Source organism: Panthera uncia, assembly GCF_023721935.1.
Source record: "Panthera uncia isolate 11264 chromosome B3 unlocalized genomic scaffold, Puncia_PCG_1.0 HiC_scaffold_1, whole genome shotgun sequence".
Taxonomy (NCBI): Eukaryota; Metazoa; Chordata; class Mammalia; order Carnivora; family Felidae; genus Panthera; species Panthera uncia.
Window position 1 is genome coordinate 63,570,717 of NW_026057582.1, and position 22,806 is coordinate 63,593,522.

Sequence of the window (22,806 nt, forward strand, 5' to 3'; positions counted from 1 at the left end):
AGGAAAACATGTCATTGAGTCCTGAGCCAGCCCTGTTGTTGTGATTAAGCGTGGTCACATGGCCCATCTCTGCCAAAAGGAGGGCCCTGAGAAAAGGTGACAAAGACAGTGATTTCCTGTCAGCAAAGAGTACGACAGGGCTGTCTAGAAGTGATGCAAATGAGGGGAACTTTCCCCACGGCTTGTTTGATCCACTCTAGGCCAGAGCAGGCCAGGCCAGGGAGAGAGGGAGCAGCACAATACAGCAGAGGCAGCCCAGAGAGCCAACGCACCTTCCGGACAGTAGCTCACCCACCAGAGACAAAGACTGCTGGCGGCCTTTCCTCGCTTGCCCCTATGCACACACAGCCAACTATTTCTTGGCATACTATTCTCTTAACATCCTTCTTTTTTTTTCCTCTTAAAAAAGTGATTCAAACAGGAATTGTAAGCTCCAGCAAAAACAGTGTTTCCTATATTGTTCAGAAACCACATCCATCCACTTTTTCCTCTGAACATGTTCAGGATGAGTTTTATCCTCTCTCAAAAAAGGAAAGAAAAGAAAAATATATGCATATTGAAGTCTTCATAGCAAACACTGATTCATCAATGCTCACATTAATATGGCAGTTAATCTAAGGACTTTTTAGCTTTAATAAAAATGGAAAAACAAATCCATTTCTACATAGCAGTGGAGGTAGCCTAGATTTTCCTATTCTGATCACTTTTAAAATGACTAGATAATGTTATTTGAAATATTATAATGATTTTAAGCATATTCTTCTTATCTTAATGGAGTTTTAATCTAACATACAATTAAGCTCTACAATTAATCTACTGAGGAAGAGGTAAAAAATTATCATTAGATTCTTGTGCCTGATATATCTGGTACATTTTTACCTTGTCTGCTTCAATAACTAATTTGCTTCATTTTGGTACTGAAATTCCAAACTAAATCCTAATTAACAGAATTTAATTTTTTGACACACTTCTTTTATACCCAAACACCAACATGTAAAAAAAAAATTTTTTTTAAGGTAATGGATTTTCTTCTATTTTAAGCCTACCTCCTATGACCTAGACTATGAACCACCCTAACATATTTTTAGAAGCTCAAGTTCAGTCTTAAAGGTATCAGGCCACATATGAAATTATTTAGACCTGGTCCAGAACAAAATAAAAGAGAACTATTAGAGAGGGTTGAAATTTGTGAATTTATAAAATACAGAGATAGCGTGATTAATCTGTTTTCTCTGATTGGTTCATAGCTATGACAACATCATTTTGGCATCAATAGTTATAAAATAGCAAGCCAGCTATGTCCCATTTTTCTTTTTTTATGCTGTTTCTTATTCCCCAGAAGTTTTTCTTTTAAAAGTCATAATACTTGCCTTTTAATACAGACCCAAATTCTCTAAAAGTGACATTTTCTCCTTTAAAATTTATCCCTTTCTCTTATCTGTTTTTTTCCTAAAACAATCCTTTCAGTGTTTAGCTCTTTTTATTTGTTTGTATTTGTTTTTTTTTTAGCATTTTCTTATCTATTCATTCACCCACCCATGATTTAAACTTACTCTTTTCTATTTAATTGTTTTAAATTATTCATTTTTGTTTGGTAAACTGTAGATTAACTAATTTCAACTGTGTTTCTTTCTCTTCAATGCTTATATTTCCCTCTCACTTTCCTAATATCCTCTTCTCTTCAAATATATAATATTGATGTCCTCTCTTATTAATTCCACCTGGCCAAACTATCATCGAGAGGAGTGCCACCTTCGGGTGAGAGCTGTGATCAAAGTCTGTAAACATTACCTGACAACAGAGTTAGAGAAAAATAATTAATTCACTTGGTAGAAGTATTATATTTAGAAACTTGTAAGAAATATGGTGGTTAGATATTTCACTACCATGCCATTCTAATCCCTTACATATTAAAAAAAATCCTAAAAGAAAATGTATTCATATCTAAGTATCAAAATAAACAATGTCTTCAAATGAAGTGTGATTTTTTTTTCTCATGGAAGATGTAAATTTTGCGATTGAGCACATTTCCCTCTTCGCTTTCACTACCAGGAAACCCAGAGTGGAGTTTTGGGATCTTTATTAAGTGTGTAGGACCATACAGTCTATATGCCTACATATTAACTCTTCTCAGAGAAAGGGACTCTAGTCTATGTATATTTTCCCCAGTTCTGATTTGTATTTTGGTGTTAAAAACATTTTAAAAATTTTCCTGTGAATTCTTATAAGCAACATCAAATCCAGAGCAGAGTAAAAATGTAATTAGCCTCTTTAGTGAGCATTGTATTATGCAAAGTGAACGGGCCTTTTCCTTTTGCACATAGGACATAATTGTGTAACACTTATACCAACAGAGAAAGATAGAGGTCATTTGCATTTTTGCCATAAAAGCAGAACTATATGAGAGCAACTAACCCTCAAAATGAAATGTAAAATTTTCAGTATGAATTCCTTGAAAGTATAAAGGTCTTAGTTGAAATGCGTACTAATTTATACAATTTTTAAGCTGTAAGGGTTATTTTAACCCCTTGGAAATGATATAATCTAATATTTTATTGATGAGGAGCAGCTAGACCATTCTCAAGGAGTAAATCCATAAATGTGCTGTTTTTGGTGAGCTTTGTACTATCTGAATACTATCTGAAAACAGCTCTTGTTCAAGTATAATAGTAGTAATCACCAGACTGCAACTTTTGAATTTGGCCCTTGAAATTAACCTTGGACTCTAGAACTCCACACCAATCCAGGATCACGAAGGGCTCTGTCATCTGTGCTTTGCACTTGGCAGAGAATGGGCAGTGCTTTGTGGCAACAGTAAGGAGCCCTGGCCAGGGCACACCCTCCCAGCCCTGCAGAGTCAACTGTGTCTGCTGCAGAGGGCAGAACGGCAACAGCAGCAGCCTGAGCTCCAGCCTCGTTGATCGTGGAGATACTTCTAGGTCATTCAGTCTATAAAATTCATAGGATGGGGGAGGAGGTGTCTTAAGCTTCCCTGAGCCCAAGAATAATGCCACCTTTGATCTGTAGAAATGAAAAAATGGAGCTCTTCCTTTGCAAGTGGGTTTTAAATATTTCTCCATTAATAGTTAATGCACATGCAGACCAGCAGAGTGACAGCTCCCAGTGATTATGAATTCTGGCTACGTAACTCCAGTCCAAATAGGAGCTGAACTTTCAAAATCACGGTGGTTACTTTTGACAAATTAAATTGTCCTACTTAGGAAGGTAGAAGGAATGAAGAAAAAGAACGTGAGAGAGGGGGAGCAAATTCTCCTTGGAGGTGATTCTCACATTGAGGAAGAAAAAACGAGAAAGAACTACGTTTCTGTTTTCCAAGCTGACAATACTGCCAGTGTTTATTAGAAAATAGCTATAGAAGGTCCCCATTCAGAGGTTGGGTCAGTGGGCCGGACAAAGAAGGGAGAGGGAAAGATATTGGCAGTATGGCTTACTATCTCAAAACAAGTAAGAAAGTATTTTTAAGGAAGCGGTTATACAAGGAAAGTATATATAAGGAAGATACAGGTTGCTCTTAAGACCCTGCGGTTGAAAATTTAGAAAAAAAAATGGTCTTCAATTTCTAACAATCTGAAAATAACAAGAAATGGTTTAAACAGAAAATCCACTTTGTAGCCCATTGTAATGTTAAGGTTCTAAATTATGTCAGGTTGTGTCAATGTATTCTTTGCCTATTAAGTCTAATTCCTTTCCTTTAATAAATCCCTTTGGTATTTTGCTGGTTTAGGGTAACCAATATACCACAATAGGCACCCAACTTGGGAGGTCTGCTGAATGAATAGTCTAAGGTATTTATTGGTACCTCCCTATCTAGGAGTAAAGGTCAGATGACTTTCTATCGAAGACCAGAATATACAATAAATTGGTAAAGTCAGGCATGTAGTACTTGATGTTGAAAATGCTAAAAAATCTTCACTCTCATTGACTACCAACTTATTATACTTTCTCTAACAGAACCTATCCAAATGTGGACTTTGGGGATCAACTTAGGACTGTATAATGCATGTAATGAACCAGGATCTGGGCATGACTATCTATTCCAGGAAAAGAGTTGAGTGATGAAATATAGAGATCCCCCCAGAGAGAGGACAGAAAAACTTTTGGATTCTATGATAACAGGAATAATGATTCTGTCCTGGTCTCCAGTTCCTGGGATTTTACCATTGCTCAGCTGAAGGTCTCTCTTAAACATTTCCCCTTCATTCTTTACATTAATACCAGAGATCACAAACTTCATTCTCATTCTTAATTTTTTAGTATATGTGCTGCTGAAGCAAGAATTCATCCTTAATTTTTTCACTCAACAACTATTGGTTCAACATCAGCTATATAAGGTGTTTTACCTCACAATGTACAAAATACAAAAGCAAGGAATTTTTCTTGGGTGTTACAGAAGCATTTTAAGAAATGAAGATGATGTACATAGGTCAAGATGGATTGGGAATGCTGTGACATGTGGTTGGGCATCCTGTTGAATTGTCACAATGACTAGGGAATGTGAATAGTAAATGCTCTATAGTGGACGGGGTAGTCCCCTTCACCAACAAAAAATTGTTTTGTCCCAAATGTCAGTGGTGCCCTTGATGAAAAATGCTGAGAAAGCATTGATATCTTTCAGGGCCAACAAATTTAAAGATTAAAGTCTCAAATGGTATTGAAAGCCTAGGAAGGCCTGGGGACCAACTGAAAAGCCCTATTACTCAGGGGTCTCTATGATCAATAGACTTCAAACCTCCCTCCCCCAAGTCATCAGTTGAGTTGATTTCTGAAAAAGTGCATTAGAACAGACGAATGGGACATTGAAAATGTTGACCTAACCTAAGAATCCCTGAGGATTCTAGACAAAGACCTGAAATTAATTTTCCTCCATCAATTTTTCTAATTCAGGAGCCATCCCAAGTTCTAAATGACTCCTTAGCCAATATCCTCAGGATTGCTTTTGAGGTTTCTAAAACTCTGGAATAATGTGGGGGTTTGTATAAAGAAAGACTCTGAACTCTTGTAGCATTCGCCTTTGGTGTGTAATTCAATCTTTAATTTTGCTTATAAGCCAAATGCAAAGTTAGTGCTAGTCTCATGAACTTAGTTAGCTATGTTGAACACCTCTAAGCAGAAAGATGATAACAGGACATGAGTCACAAACGAAGAACCCTGGTATGGAAAATGTTTGGGAAAACACTATAATCCAGAAGTACTGAGTGGGTGGAATAATAGCTTTGAATATGCCAGAATGGGAATTCTCAGGCAGAGCACTTACAAGGAAACCACAAGAAAAAGAAGACTGATTTCCTATTAATTGTGATGTAAATTATATGGATGTGATTTTGACAAAGAATAGCACTGTTTCTGAAAAAAAATAGTGGTTTATGTGCAAAATACAAAATGCATCAAGAAGAAAAGAAATGTTATTTGGCATCAAGAGTGCAATAAAATCTGAGATAATGGCTTATGATTAGTTAACTTTTGTATTATTTTTTCCTGGTTGGCTCGATTTTTAAGGCTTAAGTATTAGGAATAAAACTAATATTTTTGTATCAGTAAATTAATAAAGATTAATGGGCATTTTTTCATACATAATTCTTGATCCTGACATGAAATGTGAAATCACCTAGCTTTGTTTACATTAGGTGAAGACTGTAACTCTAACAATATATTATGCTCAGAAGATATATTGGATAGCTTTGTTGTTAATGTGGACAGCTATCCATACAGGAAATAGCTAATAGTCAACAAACTCGATTAATGTCGGAACACAATTCTTTAAGGAATAAAATATCACCATGTGCTGACTCCCTGGGGAGCTTATATCTTCTCTTAACCAAGACGATTCTCAGGGGACACTAATTAAAGTCAACCAGACCCTTGAAAAGTATAAATAAAGATCTCTCTTTAGAGAAGGTAAAAGTTAATATATTAAGGAAAGGAACTCAAAATGATAAATAATGAGGAAGAAAGAAGACAACTTTTATTTGACCTTGAATGTACTTCTTATTCTATAAGAAATTTTTTAAAGCTAGAGGGTAGTTGTTTCTTGTCATTATACTGTTGCTGATTCTGTGGTTAGTTATTAATTTTATTTTTTATGATTCACAATCTGCTCTTTGAAATATGCCATATGCTCAAAGCAATTCAAGGATGACAACTGTCAGAATTACTCCAATAAAAATTGCCTAAATGAGGAAGATTTACTGCAATCTGATATTTCAGTGGAAAGTCCCTCTAACCCTCCCCAACAGCTTTTTCAGACACTGTGAATCTTGCAACCATTTTTTTTTTTCAGTCAAAATCACATAGATGTTTTATAAGAGCTTCTAAGACTATTTAAGTAGAATTGGTAAAACATACTAGGCTAAAGGTGAATTAGCAGACACGGAAAAACAATATAGATAGTTATTAGATGGATTGCCTGCAATCAATATATGAGTTCCAAGCCAGTTTTCTTAAATCACATGAAAATGTATTGACTTAATATGACAACGTCTGCTCTATGTATCACTAATAAACATTAAATTGAATGAGCCCTCTACCCTGAAAGTAGCAAGCCAAACTGAAGGCAAATTTCTTTTTTCTCTGCAAAGATATGAGGGGTGGATAGAATCCACCTGAGTGCTCCAATGAAAACACATTTTGTTAAATGTTACCAGTCCATTTATCCTTCATTTTGTTTCAGTCTATTTATTAATGCAGTTTCATTTATTGCTATTCATCTTGGAGATAAATCTTTGTCCTTCTATAGAATTACACCAAATAGAATGTGATAAAGGGAACTTTCTTGCAATTATGATGTCGGTGCAGCCTGTCAGCACACAAGGGATGGAAATGAGTTTGGGGACAGGGAAGGGAATTCTAATAGACACCATGATACATACAATGAACGCAAAGATATCCTGAGAGAGAGAGACTTGTCAGGCTAATCAGATCTTCCACAGCAAGGTAAAGGCAAGAAGGGTAGCTCTAACCTTGTAAAGATGCCGCTGCTGCTCCTCTGACATCATCAGGTCGTGGCTGTCCATCACGAGGGACTCCATGTCAATCAGCCAATCCCAGAGCTCCTGATATTCTGAATCAAAGTCCAGAAGCCTGAAGATAAGGCACAAAATGTATTATGCATAAATACAGTGTAGTTGTTAAAATCTCATATTAGAATAATATATTCTTGAAAACCCATGATGTTCCTAGGTGATACCTGTAAAAAGAGAAGAGAAAAATTCTCTGTGTGGTTACACAGTGGGCAAAATAGAAACTCAAGCCTGTGACATAGCATTTCTTAGATTTTGAAAACATAACATGTAATTCTGATGCTCATACCAGCGACACATCATCACTCTTTCCATCTGCAAACCCTTTTTGAGGATTTGCAGCACTTGAACAAAATGACTACTTCTATGTCCTTGAAAGAGAGCATTGCCATATTAACAGTGTGAGGAATGGAGGGTCAGTGTCTTGTGAAAGTTACATGGCCCAGAATTTGGGGTCAGAATAGCACCCTGAAAATTCAAATCTCTTTATCGTCTACTAGGTTTTCATAGGTATCACATCCTAAAATCATCCATGATTAAGAATACTAATTTGACTAATTTCTCTATTATGGTCACAATTTATTATCATATCTTAAATATCATTTTCACTGGGAAATGACTCAATCATTTATTTGTCCCTCTGCTGTCTACCTGCCTATCTCTGCAAACATATATGCTACATTTATTGTCATGGATGAGTAGCCAGCATTTCAGCTTAACACTGAGAGATAGGCTTGAGTGACTCTGGTAAGCCAGTGAGAACCAGGGGCAGATCCAGTATTAGACAGGTGTTCCCCACAGACATGTAGGAAACAAAGGTAAGGACAGGAAGTCAAAACAATGAATCTTTGAATAGCCAGCAATCATTAAAATTCAAAGGAGGATCACTATGGTTTTCAACAAAATAAATCATTAGAATAAGGAGCTTAAAAGGATTAATGTGATTCTCTATTGAAAGCCTGGTGCATAAGTAAAGCCCAGATTCTTCTAAAACACTGTGATCAGAAAATGAAAGTGCAGGATGAAAAACTATGACTTTGTCCTTTCTCCAAAAATCATCTCTTTAAAAGAAATCACATCCTTGCCAAACTGTAACTGAGCAAAACCCTATCAGTACCAATGAAGCAGCAGGCTCAAGTATGAATCTGGATTTATCTATCAAGTGAGTATCTTATTACTATCTTGTTCCTGTCTCTGTACGTTAAATGACTGCTTTTCAAAAAAATGAACATCCACTTTTCATAATTTACAATTTAATCTTAATCTGTCAAAAAAAAAAAACAACTTAAGGTGGGTCTGGTGATGGAGACTGAATCTAGAATTGTCAATTTTATTTTAATTACTTTACCATCATTATAAATATTACTGGTTGAGACCATAAGCATCCAAGGGCAAGGATTGTCACTGACTGATATGTAGAATTAATGTTTAGCTGAATGCTGATCTTGGGTATAGGTGATATGACCAAAAGCTTCAGAAAGGCTATGGTGGCCCAGAACAGTGATTCTCAGACTTTAATGCCCAAGTGAGGAGTTTGTTGAATGATGATCCTGATTCAGTAATTCTAGGGTGTGGCCTGAGATTCTGCATTCTTAACAATTGTTGGCAACTGGCAATGCTGCTGGTCATGGACCTCGTTTTGAATAGCAAAGAATTCCAGCATTCACTGGAAATCTGAAATAGGATCTTATTTCAAAATATTAAAAAACAAACAAAAACCACTGTAACAGGGACAGATAAACCATCAAGCTTTCTTTATTAACTCTGTGAGTTACTAGTAAGAAATGACTAATAAGCATTTGCTCACATGAAGTTTCAATCATTTAGAAATACCACCTGAGGGGTTCCTAGGTGACTCAGTCGGTTAAGCATTAGACTTGGGCTCAGGTCATGATCTCACGTTTCTTGAGTTTGAGCCCCACATCAGGCTCTGTGCTGACAGCTCAGAGCCTGGAGCCTGCTTTGTATCCTGTGTCTCCTTCTCTTTCTGTCCCTCCCCTGCCCGCACTCTTTCTCTGTCTCTCTCAAAAATAAACAAACATTAAAATTTTCTTTTAGAAATACCACCCGAATTATGGTCATCATTTCTCTCTCCTTGCATTCTCCCACATTTTAACCATAAAGACAGGGGAAAAGCAGAATGCCATCCCCCAAATTAGGAAGGTATGATTCAGGGGAATATTAAGAGCAAAGGAGAAATAAAGGGAAAAGCTCACCCTTTCCATATGTATGGATCTGGAGAATAAGGAAAAAATAAAGGCAAAAGGAGCAGGTACTAAGATACATATCCTCCCATCTCTTGGACTAAGATCCAGAGAGGAAGTATGTGAGACAGGTTGAAAAGAAAGCCAAAAGCACAAGGATATCAGCTCCATCACCTGCTAGGAAGTCTGGGAAGAGACTTCCTTAAAGTTCCTTCACCATAACTGGAGTGGGAATGCTATGGTCAGAGGAAACTCTGGTCAGGACTCCCCTTGCTACCTGCTCTTTTATCCCCTCCCTGAGGACACTTTTCTCTCCCATGAAGTTTCTGGGAGTTCACCTGATGAACTTGACAAAGGTGTTGCCATAGCAACAGAGGCACAGTGACCCCAAGGAGAGGAGGAGGAACCTCTGAAGCCAGACCTCAGAGAGTTGGCAGGGTCAGTGAGGGCTAAGATAATGCCTGGTCAGCAAGAAATACCCTCTGTCCAAGCCATGAGATAACAACACAGACGCAGTCCTCAGTGGGAGACAACCTTGGAATATCTAGGGCAAGATCCATTTCATTGAACCCAGCCAGACTATACCCAAAGGTCATGGTAAGCCAGGGGAACTCACTGCACCCTCGAATCACAAAGTCATATAAACCCAGATGCCATCTTAGAAAAAAGCAGGGAGAGACATAAATCTGAAAAACAGCATTTACCCCAAGAGGTAGTTCCCTAATGACAATGTTAAATTTTAGGGGAGGCTATAAGCATCGTGTTTAAGTGCCTGAGCTCTGATCTTAAAACAAGAATTTTCCCTGCTTTACCAGGAAATTATGTGTTTAGGATGTTTCATAAAAATCATTAATCAGCAAGGAAAACAAAGAGGCCTGTTTTCTTTTCCATATGTGTCTGAAAAAAAGAAATTTTGATTATGACCAAACAATGCAAGGGTAAGATATGAGTTTATCTTTGCATTGCTAATGCTCAGCATAGCACCTGGAGAATGATGATGAATGAATGTAGATAATGAAGCCAAAAACCTTTAGTAGGGCAAGAATGACTTCAGCATGTGACAGAGAGCATAGTATCTTATCTTCAAATGCCAATACCAACACAACCAATGCAACATGGACAGGCTTCTTCATTCATTTGGAAGGTGGGATTTTGCCTTCTAGTACATGATAATGGCGCATTTGCTAATAAAAAAATATATTATGTGCAGTAGATTCTCAATTAATGTGAGTTGCTCTCCTGTTCCTTCCACATTTTCTTCTTTTCTACACTGAAACTTAAAGCAGATTTGAATAAACAAAACATATATAGGGTGGTAGAATGTTCAGAACCATGGACATTTTTTCACCTTTATGTCTACTGAGCTGTTCCCTCCTATTATTCCCCTTATCAAGGGGCTTGGAACAAAAAAACATTTCTTCTAGTTAAATGCACCTCAGACTTCTCAGAGAGTCTACACTGGAGACCCACCAGAGGCAAATGAACCTAACACAGATGCTCACCCTTTCTTTAGCCTATTTTCATTTTAGCTGGGAATATGCAGGCTTGAGTTTGTTAGGTACAGTAAATGCTTTGGTTTCATATTTTGCTTCATTAGCATAAAATCAACACCAGTGTTTGCCAAACAACAATTCTCATAAGGTCTTAATGCTGAAGACGAAAACACTTTTTTTAGCATTCGGGCCCGATTTCAGATTCTTGGCCACATGTTAATTCACAGCTTAGAAAAGACCTGAGAGCTTTCTAAATTTACTAAAATAAAATATGTAACTTTGTAGCAAATCACAAATAAATTACTAGAATTTCTCTGTTGGTTCTTTGAAACCTTCTGAAATGAATGCAATTTAATGTGCTCATTATTTAAGGAAAATTCTTAGGTAAGAAAGTAGTTTACTTCCTTATGTTTACATTACCTGCAAAGGTGTGCTAAGTGTTTTACAAGTGATTTTAGGAAGGATGTCTTCCAGGAAAAGTGCCAGCTATTATACAGGAAAACAGGATCATCAATGAGCGAATTTATCAGGGGTAGCATAGAACTAGTTAATAGTTTTATATCCCTTTGAAGAATATGCTGATTCTATCAGCTGAATTCAGAACAAGGTTCTTTTCTTGAATTCTTGGTGACAAAGGCCCTAGTCTTTCTTTTTAGAAGAGAGAGAGAGGTAATTGAAACTGTGGCCAGTGGCTCAGAATTTTATAAGTGTATAAATATAGGAACTACTCTTTTGGAGGAATTTTCCTCACAAAATTTTCTCTGCAGTTGTGCTTTGGTTTGTGTTAACTCTTTCACTCAAATATGTAATCTGTTAGATGTTAAAAGCTCTCAAAGTATACCTTTTCAGTACTGTATGAATCTGTTATATTCTCTATGAAACTGTTACAAAGCAAACTCATATCTACTCTATGAAAGTGTTACAAAGCAAACACATCACCCAAATAGTATTATTTTGGATACTTCCTTAAATTGCCATATACTGCATCTTAACTGGGTTCACAATAAAAGAGTCAGACACTCTGTTGTAGGTATAATATTCCCATTTTAGGAGGTTGAAAGCCTTCATCACATGAGGAAAAACAGTCTTCTAAATCAAAGTCAGTTTTTGTTAGAGAAGCACAGAATTATGAGTGTATTTATTTCATAGATGGAGAATTTAATAGAGATGGAGACAAATCTATGGAGAAATAAATGTGTAACTTTTTCTTTAGTATTTTTTTCTAAGTTTGGGTTCACTACTATGGGTAATTGCCAAAAATATTTCCCAACATCCTGTCCACCATTTTATTCTGCCTCTTCAAGGTTACAAAAAGATTCTTTTCACCACAGAAATAAAATACTAACAAGCTTATTCAGTATTATTTTCCTGCAGATTGGAGAGCAATACATTATTTGTAAGGCTAGCATAGTTTAAGAAATAATCCTTCCTCTAAACCCTGATGGGAGTTATGTTTGACTAGCTAAGTGTTTGAATACATAAATGCATTCAGCCTTTGGTATTTAAAGTGAGCATCATTAACTCAACATTTCAACTTAAACTTTGCTTAAAAGATAAAGTTTCACCCAAGTGAAATCAATGGGAGGTGTGTGTGAATATATGAGGTTTCAGTTTGGCCCACTGAGGAATTTTGATTAAAACAGACAACCAAATGAAGAAATCATCAAAATAGAGCAATTATTGGTTGAAGAAAAGATAACACTATAAAGACCTGGCAGTTTTTCTACCTAAGTCTCAGTGACATATATTTAGGAGCATTTAAGAATCCATCTTTTATATGCTTAATGGTTCATTTCACACCAATACATCCAAAAACACAAGACCGGTTCCTGAAATACCAGCTTGTCTATATTGGGACTTCTATTAAATGATCCAATTTTCCTAGCTTCTTTAGCATATTGATTCTTTCCCCAAATATTCACTAAGTGCTCACTGTTCACATTATTTGCTCAAGGAAGTTTGCCTCTGCTTTTCAAAAAAGACACTAAAGGGAGTGGTAACAAAATCTTGTAAAAATATGGTTTAAGAATTTTACAGAAGTGAAATACTAATAATAGATCAGAATTTCCCATCATCCTCTACATCATGTGGCACGTAAGCACAGAAGGGGCACCTGCCCCAATCATAATATCATTAAAGAATAAAATTTAGCTTTCTGGACATGGAATCTGATATGCACAGTTGCATGTAGAATCCCTTTCCACTCTAAACATATTAAAGTGTGGACACTAATTTACTATTTTGAATGAAAATTCATGAGCGACTTCCTCATGAGAAAAGCAGTCTGCCTTTGCCATTAATAAATAAAAAGGAATATGGAGTTCTTTCCAGCAGTAATTTTCTCAATTCTCATATATACCCACATACATGTAAAAATGCCTGAGAAAAATAAAATCAACCCTACAAATCTGTTAATGACTGGCCCCACTTTCTCATGGGCTTATGGGCTGCCTGTCCATAAACAGTTGTTATTACAATAACAGTCACAAAGCAAAACAAAATTCTGATCTCCAAGGTTAGAGAATATCAATTAGAAATATCAGTGCATATTTCTGGATGTATTTGGAGGATTCTGTTAGGCTGTCAGGAAGTCAAACCCTTATCTAAATTTCCAGATAATACACTGGACTAAGCTCTAGACAAAGAACTGGAAAACATTCTGAAGAATGTAGATTCAGTAGTGATTCTAACACAAATGGGGGAACAATACAAAGCAAGAGACAATGTTGTTTTTCAAAAAAAAAAAAGAATAAATCTTCCTATGTATCATCTGTGTGTTAGAGGGGCTGGATCTAGACGTGCTACCAGCACACTGGGATGCGTCAGGCAGCTTGCTCTTTTTAAAAGGACTACCACACCCTAGGCCTCACTGGTTTTCAAAGATTTAATAGGCAACAGAGAATATGGACTCTCAGGGTTAGGGCAGGAAGTAAATAATCTGGAAATTATCCTCTGCCACCTAGTCCCTAACAAAAGCCTGGTGGCAGAATTAACACAGAGAGCTCTCCCAGAATGATTCTATCTCCTTCATCAAGGTTGTTGACTCTGCCCAGAGAGTGCTATGCTCAGACTACAATTTTAGTTACTTGTAGAACTGCTCTTACTGAATTATGCTTTGACATCACTTCTCCAGCCTACATTTAAAAACTGCCTTCAGGATACAGGAGTACTGATGCATAGGGGCACCTGTACCCCAATGTTTATAGCGGCACTCTCAACAATAGCCAAATTATGGAAAGAGCCTAAATGTCCATCAACTGATGAATGGATAACGAAATTGTGGTTTATATACACAATGGAATACTACGTGGCAATGAGAAAAAATGAAATATGGCCTTTTGTAGCAACATGGATGGAACTGGAGAGTGTGATGCTAAGTGAAATAAGCCATACAGAGAAAGACAGATACCATATGGTTTCACTCTTATGTGGATCCTGAGAAACATAACAGAAACCCATGGGGGAGGGGAAGGAAAGAAGAAAAAAAAAAAAAAAAAAAGAGGTTAGAGTGGGAGAGAGCCAAAGCATAAGAGACTGTTAAAAACTGAGAACAAACTGAGGGTTGATGGGGGGTGGGAGGGAGGGCAGGGTGGGTGATGGGTATTGAGGAGGGCACCTTTTGGGATGAGCACTGGGTGTTGTATGGAAACCAATTTGACAGTAAATTTCATATATTAAAAAATAAAAAAAATAAATAAAAAAAAATTAAAAAAAAATAAAAATAAAAAAAATAAAAACTGCCTTCAGAATTTTGTTTCTCTTGTAGGGCTGTAGTATCACAGATGCCTGTCTTCTCCTTAAAGCCACAAGAGAAATTCTCGGGCCTCAATGGCATAAGAAGCTGGGCTTCCCTAGATACATATGATTTTTAATCTTAGGACACCATACATTTTCTGATAGAGGAGATTTTTTTCTTTTCTTTCGTATGTAAAATTGAGAGCCTAATCACAACCCTTCTTGAGGACATGCAGAGAATACATATCTGCTTGTTTTCTTACACGTATTTTACTTTTGCTTAACTTATTTCAGTCAAATATTTATTTTATTTTATTGCAAATATGTTTGTAAGTTGACTCAAATCCTTTGTGAAGATGGGGGTATGAAAAGGAATAAATTTTAAAGTGAAGAGTTAAGCTCTGCACATTACAATAAGGTAGCTTAGATCTGTCTTAGGTACCCACTCATTGCCCCTGCTAGCATCTGCCTCTTCAATGGGCCTCATCAGCCCTCCAAAGCAGTACAGAAATTAAGATGGAAGGGAGATACAAATATATCTCTTTATTGGTTGACTTTCCTGTTAACTTTGAAGTAACAGTTTCCCAGGAAGTATGCTTCTGCCTCTCTGGCTTGCCTTTTGCTTGATCCTGGCATGAATGGCATTAGATCACTGAAGTGGAAGACTGCCCAGGTCTAAAATTAGTTTAATGTATTTGCACATTAAAAGGGTATAATATCATGACTCCAATGAATACATTTCTACTGGTAAGGTGTTTTTTTTTTTCCCAGAAAGACCTATTTTAACAGTTGCATAGTACCCAGAATATCAGTTATGCAGAGGGTAGCCGGGTACTTTTTGCTCCCTTTGACTACATCCTGATCTTTCTATTTAATAACATCACGATACAAAGGATGGAGCAAAAATAACCTGAAATGAACACAGATCAGCTAGCTATTCATTAGATTGAGACAAGCCAAGAGTGAGAGGAAGAAAGTAGAAATTCATGGTGGAGATAAAATGTGTGTTGCCTAGTGATTTATCTGCAAGAGCATTCCCAACATTAGCACAAATAAAAGATGGTACTTCATTTTATGGCTGGCGTGTACCAGAAAGAAAACATTTACATAGCAATGTTCCAAAAAACACCCATTGAGCAGAAATTCAAAATGGTCATTTTGTGTATGAAAGAGAGAAAGAAAGAGAGAAAGAATATGAGTAAGCATGAATGTTCATGTAACTGCAACAGAGATATTTTTGGCATGTTGCTCAACAGAAAACCAGGAAGATCACCCTGCAGCAGTAAAATCCAGGTTGATTATATCCCTTCTCAGGAGGTTAAAATCATTCAGTGTATCTTACTGCTTAATTAATTTAAAGAATCAAATTTGATCTTTAATCAAACAATAGTTTAAATAGTGATTTATTCGTTTTCATTTATCAAAATCATTTCCCTTTGGAGATGCTATATATATATACACATATAGTATATGTGTATACGTATACATATGTATATGTATACATATACATATACATGCATATATACACATGTACATATATATGTGTATATGTATATATATATACACACATATATATACATATACACACGTATATACAATACATATATAGATATATATGTACATGTACATATATACATATACATATACATACATACATATACATACATATATACATATATGTATGTATATGTATGTATGTGTTTGTTCACACCAGTACAGAGATGTTTCTTTTTCTAAAGAAAAATGGACTCATCCTTTCTGCCAAACTTAACTTTTTATCTATTTAAAGTTCATTTCAGCCTGTTGTGCTTGGGAATTACCTATATATTCTGTTTGTATTTGGGAGTAAAATTTACACTGAAACCTTGCATGGTGAGGAGTGAGTTATTCCTACTTCTTAGACTTAGGACAGAAACCTTGACTGCGTCTCTTTCTGAGACATGGCTCAAATTTCCCCATAGCCAGAGGAAGCCTGGCATATGGCCAGTAACTTGAGGTATCTTCTAGAACTTTACCACCAGAGCAGAAGTCCCTAAAAACTCACCTGGTATTCCCTCCTGATCCCAGGAAGCAGAGTCAAGAACAATCTCCATGCCCTTCTGCTTCAATAACATCGGATTATTATTTATAGTAACCTCAACACACACACACACACACACACACACACACACACACTCTCTCTCTCTCTCTCTCTCTCTCTTTCTCCTTACACAGTTACTGTCTTCTGGCCAAAATCCTCACCTTCCCTCTACCAAATCTTTTTCTAATAGCTAGCATCTATGCACCTTTTCTGACAGCTCAGATATTCCCTGCCCCCATAAGTCTCCCTGATTAGGCAGACCTCCTAATTACTCCCATAATACTCTCTATCTTGAATTTTACCACTGTTTCATAAGGATTATCTGAGTGTCTTTCTCCCTCACTAGACTGAGGACTATAGAGATTAAGTTTTTTTTCTATCTTTTCTATTTCTAGTATCTCCTACCACTTCTTGCAACATAGTAGTTAGTCAATGCATATTTCATTAACTAACATATATATATATATATATATATATATATATGTGTGTGTGTGTGTGTGTGTGTGTATTACATTATAAATATTTTAGGCATTTTCTTATAGACTATTGTATTTCTGTGCTACAAAAACTATACAGAGTAGGGGGGTAAGGGGATGGACAAAATAGGTGAAGGGGATTAAGGGGTACAAACTTCCAGTTATAAAATAAAGAAGTCACAGAGATGAAAGTACAGCATAGGGAATATAGTCAATAATATTGTGATAACATCGTTTGTTGATAGTAACTAGACTTACTACCGTGAGCATTGCTTAAGGTATAGAATTGCTGAATCACTATGTTGCTCACCTGAAACTAAAAATAGCATTGTATGTCAACTATACTTCAATAACAAAAAATTTTAGGTATTTAAAAGTACAGACAGAGATATTGCATCTTGAGAAGGTTAAGTGTTCCAATCAAAGTCACACTGCTAAAAAGCATCAGAGTGCCAACTTGAATTCCAGTCTTTAGTTTTTAATCTAGTACACACTCTTTCCTCCTTGAAGAAATTAGACTAGACTGAATTCATGACTACCCCTAAAGGTACATGTTATTTGTGCAGTTGGAAGCAATCTGAGCAGTCTTAACTCATTCTAATATCTAGGATCAGGAGCTTTTACCTGCAGCTTTGAGGCAGAAAATAATAGTTGACTGTGGTCCTAAATTCCTGCCAATCAAGATACCACCTTGAATTCTCAATGATGTAGTTTTTATTTTGGAAGCCTTGTATATTATAGCATGAAAGATTCTAACTGAAATCAAAACGTTCTGATTATCCACACTTTTTAAAACAAGCATTCCTTAAAGGTAACATTATGTCCACCTGGGTGAGGGAGTAGTTTACCATAAAGTAAGCTCCTACCTCTCTCAGCGTCTGCTGCCTCATAGTTACCACACTGTCCTTGTTGATGGTCAAGAAGCGCAAAACATTCTTGAGACCCAGACCTGCTTCCTGGGCATTTACACTTGTATGTTCCACAGACTATCAAACAGTTTGGAACTGTGTTGCAAATACTCAGCTTCTTTCCCCCATTCCTGCTCCTCGCCTTTCTTCCCCACCTCAGTGAATGACATGTCCATCTGCCAGACTGCACAAGCCTGAATCATGGAAGTCCATTCTTAAATTTCCCTCCCTTAATGTCACCTGCTTGGTGTCCAGGGCCTGTCTTCAACTTCCTTCTTTCAGTTTCCAATGGAAACTTTCAGCTTCCATTGCTACTGTCCTAGCTCAGGCCCTATTTATTTCTCACTTGGATGACTAGAGTAGGATCTTAATTGAACACTATCTAATCTTGCCCATGCCAATCTATTCTCCTCACCACTGCCAAGATACCATTTCAAAACTGACCATCTAGTCAGTCTGGGCAGGCTTTACTGGTCCTAGAAGTTTGTACACAATGCCTCCTCTGTAGGAAGCATTCTCATGGTCACTTCTGACCCTGAGGCATATTCCATGACACTTCCGGAAGGCTTTCCTGACTTGCACACACCTGCCACATGCTGTGTCTCATTGTCTCTCCATGCTCGGTACAGCCTGCACTTAACAGTTGTAATTCAACATTAAATGACACAAAAGCCATTTGAATCCAGATTCTCTCATCTTCTTTCTCCTCCCTGAACTAGCAATCAGAACATCAGAGTGGCTCCTTTCTCTCCCTCATTCCCCTCACCTGATGGGTCATCAAGGTTTATCAATTCTTTCTGGCTTTAGTCTCCAATCCAGTCTCCACATACTCAATTAATTTCTAACCTGAAATCTTCATTGACTAAAGCAGTGCTTCTCAAATAGCAGCATCAGAATCACCTGGAGAGCTCATTACACAAAGATTGCTGGTCTCCAGGTCTAGGCTTTCCAATTCAGTAGGTCTGGAGTGGGACTGAGAATTGGCATTTCTAACAAGTTCCCAGGAGATGCTGATGCTGCTGGTCCAGAGAACACACTTTCAAAATGAATGGCACATTGGTTCTCAAACCTGAAGTGGGCATTAGAACATATTTATACCTTGGCTCACTCCTGACTACTGAATCAGAATTTTCAATGGAGTGGGATAGGCAGACATTTCTCAGCTTAAAGACTCCACAGGTGATTCTGATTCTGAGTAACAACTAGGAATTCAATGATTAACTCCTGGACCTGGACTGTGCCTTCTTCCCAAGGCTTAATTTCTCACCCCTGGCTTTCTATCCCGCTTTCCAGTCATATGGAACCAGCGTGCAGTCTGATGATTCCAGACCTGTGTTCCCTCTCTCTGAGCCCCAGATCAATTTGAGCTACTAATTTATGCATCCATTCATTCACTGACCATGTAGCATGCACAAGCCTAGCACCCGGTGTAGGGCAGAGTGTGGTGAGCACTACAGATGCAGCTTTGCCTCATGGAGCCCACACTGTTGCTCTGAGCTCCTCAGCATCCTCTGCTTCCCTTTCTCATTTCCCAGGTAAATACTTTCTTGCTAGACTGTAAATTTCATGAAGGCAGGGACCGTGGTCTGTCTTTGTAGGTGCTAAATAAATATTTGTTCAGATTAAATTGAAAAGCTCTTCCCCTGACCCAGCCTTCTTTCTTTCCTTTTTCTTTTTTTAAATTTGAGTATAGTTGACACACCATGTTACATTAGTTTCAGGTGTACAACTTGGTGATTTGACAGGTTTATACATTATGCTATGTTCACCATAAGTATGGCTACCATCTGTCCCATTACATCACTATTACAAGATCATTGACTATATTCCTTATGTTCTGCTTTTCATTTCCATGACTTACTCATTCCGTAACTGGAGGCCTGTATCTCCTTTTTCCCTTCACCTGTTTTGTCCCCCCCCCTTCCCCCTCCCCTCTGGAAACCATCAGTTTGTTCTCTGTATTTATTGTTCTGAGTCTGCTTTTTGTTTGTTTATTAATTTTTTTTAAATTCCATTTATGAGTGGAGTCTTATGGTATTTGTCTTTTTCAGCCTTACTATGTCACTTAGCATAATATTCACTAGGTCTATCCATGTTGTTTCAAATGGTATGATCTCATCCTTTTCTATGGCTGTATAATAGTCCATTGTGTATATACCCTGCATTTTCCCTATTTATTTATCTACTGATGGACACTGAGTATGCTTCTGTGTCTTGGCTATTGTAAATAGTGCTGCAATAAACATGGGCAAAAATATATAGTGGGAAAAAAACAGTCTTTTCAATAAGTGGTGCTGGGAAAACTGGACAGCCACATGCAAAAGAATAAAACTGGACTACTTTCTAACAGCATACACAAAAAAGAATTCAAAATGGATTAAAGACCTAAATGTGAGACCTGAAACCATAAAAATCCTAGAAGAGAACACAGGCAGTAATTTCTCTGACATCAACCATAGCAACATTTTTCTAGATATGTCTCCTAAGGCAAGGGAAACAAAAGCAAAAATAAACTATTGTGACTACATCAAAATAAAAAGCTTTTGCACAGCAAAGGGAACCATTAACAAAACAAAAAGACAACCTACTAAATAGGAGAAGATATCTATAAATGATATATCTGATAAAAGGTTAGTATCCAAAATAAATAAAGAACTTACACTACTCCATACCAAAAAACCCCAAATAATCCAATTTAAAAATGAGCAAAAGACCTAAATAGACATTTTTCCAAGGAAGACATACATATGGCCAACAGACACATGAAAAGATGTTCAACATCACTGACCAAGCCTTCTTTCAAAAATCCTCTCCCTGCTGTCATTCGTAATCTGCTCCAGATCTCCTACCATAGTCAGAATTGAACTATGTCTTCCCTGAGCCGAAGCCCCTACCCAAATAACAGTTTCTAACTTAGCACTTGTGATCCTTTATTCCATGTTGTTTATAAACTGGCTCCTTCTACCAAACTGTGAACGTCTCTTTTTTGCCTTTAATCTCTATTCTTCATATTAGTAATATTTGTCAAATTAATGACTGAAGTCAATTTTGTCTTCACTTAAGCCTACTTCCGAATGTTTTTGCTCAAACTTCCTTTTGGCTTTAATGAAATCTCCTTAAGACTCTTCAATTTCTCCATAGTAGAAAAATACCATAATTAAATTTCATACACTATGGAATATGCACAACATAGGATTTAGAGGGGGGAAAAATGTTTATCGAGAGTCTGAATGAAATCCTCAGAGAGAAGGCAAAGCATGACTTTTTGAACTGTCTACTGCATTCAGACCCAGGGTCCTGCACTGAAGTCTTAGCTCCAACTTAAAAAATCATCCTGGGCATGCCAGTCACCCCAGCCTTTTTACCTCCCAGTTCTATCATTTATAAACTGAACAAAAGACATGGTTTGTGATAGACAGTAAGTCTTGACAGCAAGTAGGATGCTACTTAATGAATTAAACAGCATCTTTGAAATTCATTTAAAAAATGAAATCAGACAACGTCTGGATAGAAAGAGGTGTCAAGAAAAGAGATGGTTACACTTTACAAAATATACAAAAGGTAAGTGTTCTTGACAAACTTTGCTCAGACCATTGTGTCATTCACATAGTAGGCCTTCAGTGGATATTTACTAGGCGAAGGAAACAAACAAACAAAAAAACAAACAAAACAACAAATCTGTAAGTGTTTTCATTTAACTTGGCAGGAATCAAAAAGCACCAATCTGCTCCCATAAATAATCATCAGTGATTCGTGCATTGCATGTCCCTCCAGGAAGCCATAGTTTCCCGCTTTGTGGTGCTGGAGCCAGTGCCAATGGTCTCCCATAGGTAAACAACTCTTACTAGCACTCACACAGCCTCACATATTCAGAGAAATCTTCCTACCACAAATATTCATGACTGTTCAACACACAGTTCATAGTTGTATATAAGCTCTGTTCTATCACTTTGCTACCCAACTTTTCATTAAGCCAGAGGGGTTAAAATTCATTTCTTTAAGAAATATTTTAAGTTCATTTATTTATTTTGAGAGACACGGAAACATCCTGAGCAGGGTAGGAGTAGAGAGAGAGGGAGAGGGAGAAAGAATCCCAAGCAGGATCTGTCTACACGATCAGCACAGAGCCCAATGCAGGGCTCAAACTCACAAAACTGAGATCATGACATGAGCTGAAACTGAGCATCAGATACTTAACTGACTGAACCACCCAGGTGCCCTGAGGTTAAAATTCATTTTTCTACACTTGATCTTAGCCAAAAGTCCAAAAAACGATTAAAATTCATTTCTAAGCAATACTGTGGTTATGTAAACTTCCTAGAAATTTAAGATCACCATTCTATCCAGCTGCTGAGTTTTCCCTGGAGTAGCTTATACATTTTTTCAACCACATACTGATAGTGTGCATATAGACATGGGGAGGAAATAAAAATATACAAATTGTATCACCAGCTTAATTAAAAAAAATTTTTAAGTTTAGTTATTTATTTTGAGATAGAGAGAGAGAGAGTGCACAGAGAAGGTGCAGAGAGAGAGGGAGGGAGAGAATCCCAAGCAGGCTCTGTACTATCAGCACAGAGCCTGATGTGGGGCTCAAGCTCACAAACTGTGAGATCATGACCTAAGCCAAAACTAAGAGTTGGACATTTAACCAACTGAGCCACCCAGGAGTCCTTAATTTTCTCTTTAGTAGATTGGATGTCTGCATATGGAATGAAGACCCTAGAAAGCCCACACTATTCCCACAATTGCTTATTGGAAACAATGCTCATTCTATGCAACAAAACTAACTATTAATGAAGTTTATGTATCATTGGAGCAGATAATTTTACAAGGCGGTGTTCTTAAGGCTCCAGAATTAAGGATTTGACTG

General features: G+C 37.1%; 1 protein-coding gene across 2 annotated transcripts in view; it reads right to left on the reverse strand.

The window, feature by feature from the left end:
* AKAP6 (A-kinase anchoring protein 6) overlaps nucleotides 1-22,806 on the reverse strand; it is a 492,411-nt gene that overhangs the window by 123,705 nt on the left and 345,900 nt on the right. For both annotated transcript variants that reach the window (XM_049612916.1, XM_049612917.1), the window contains one exon: nucleotides 6,978-7,098. In XM_049612916.1, the coding sequence (XP_049468873.1) occupies nucleotides 6,978-7,098 (121 nt within the window). The remainder of the gene's footprint in view (nucleotides 1-6,977; nucleotides 7,099-22,806) is intronic.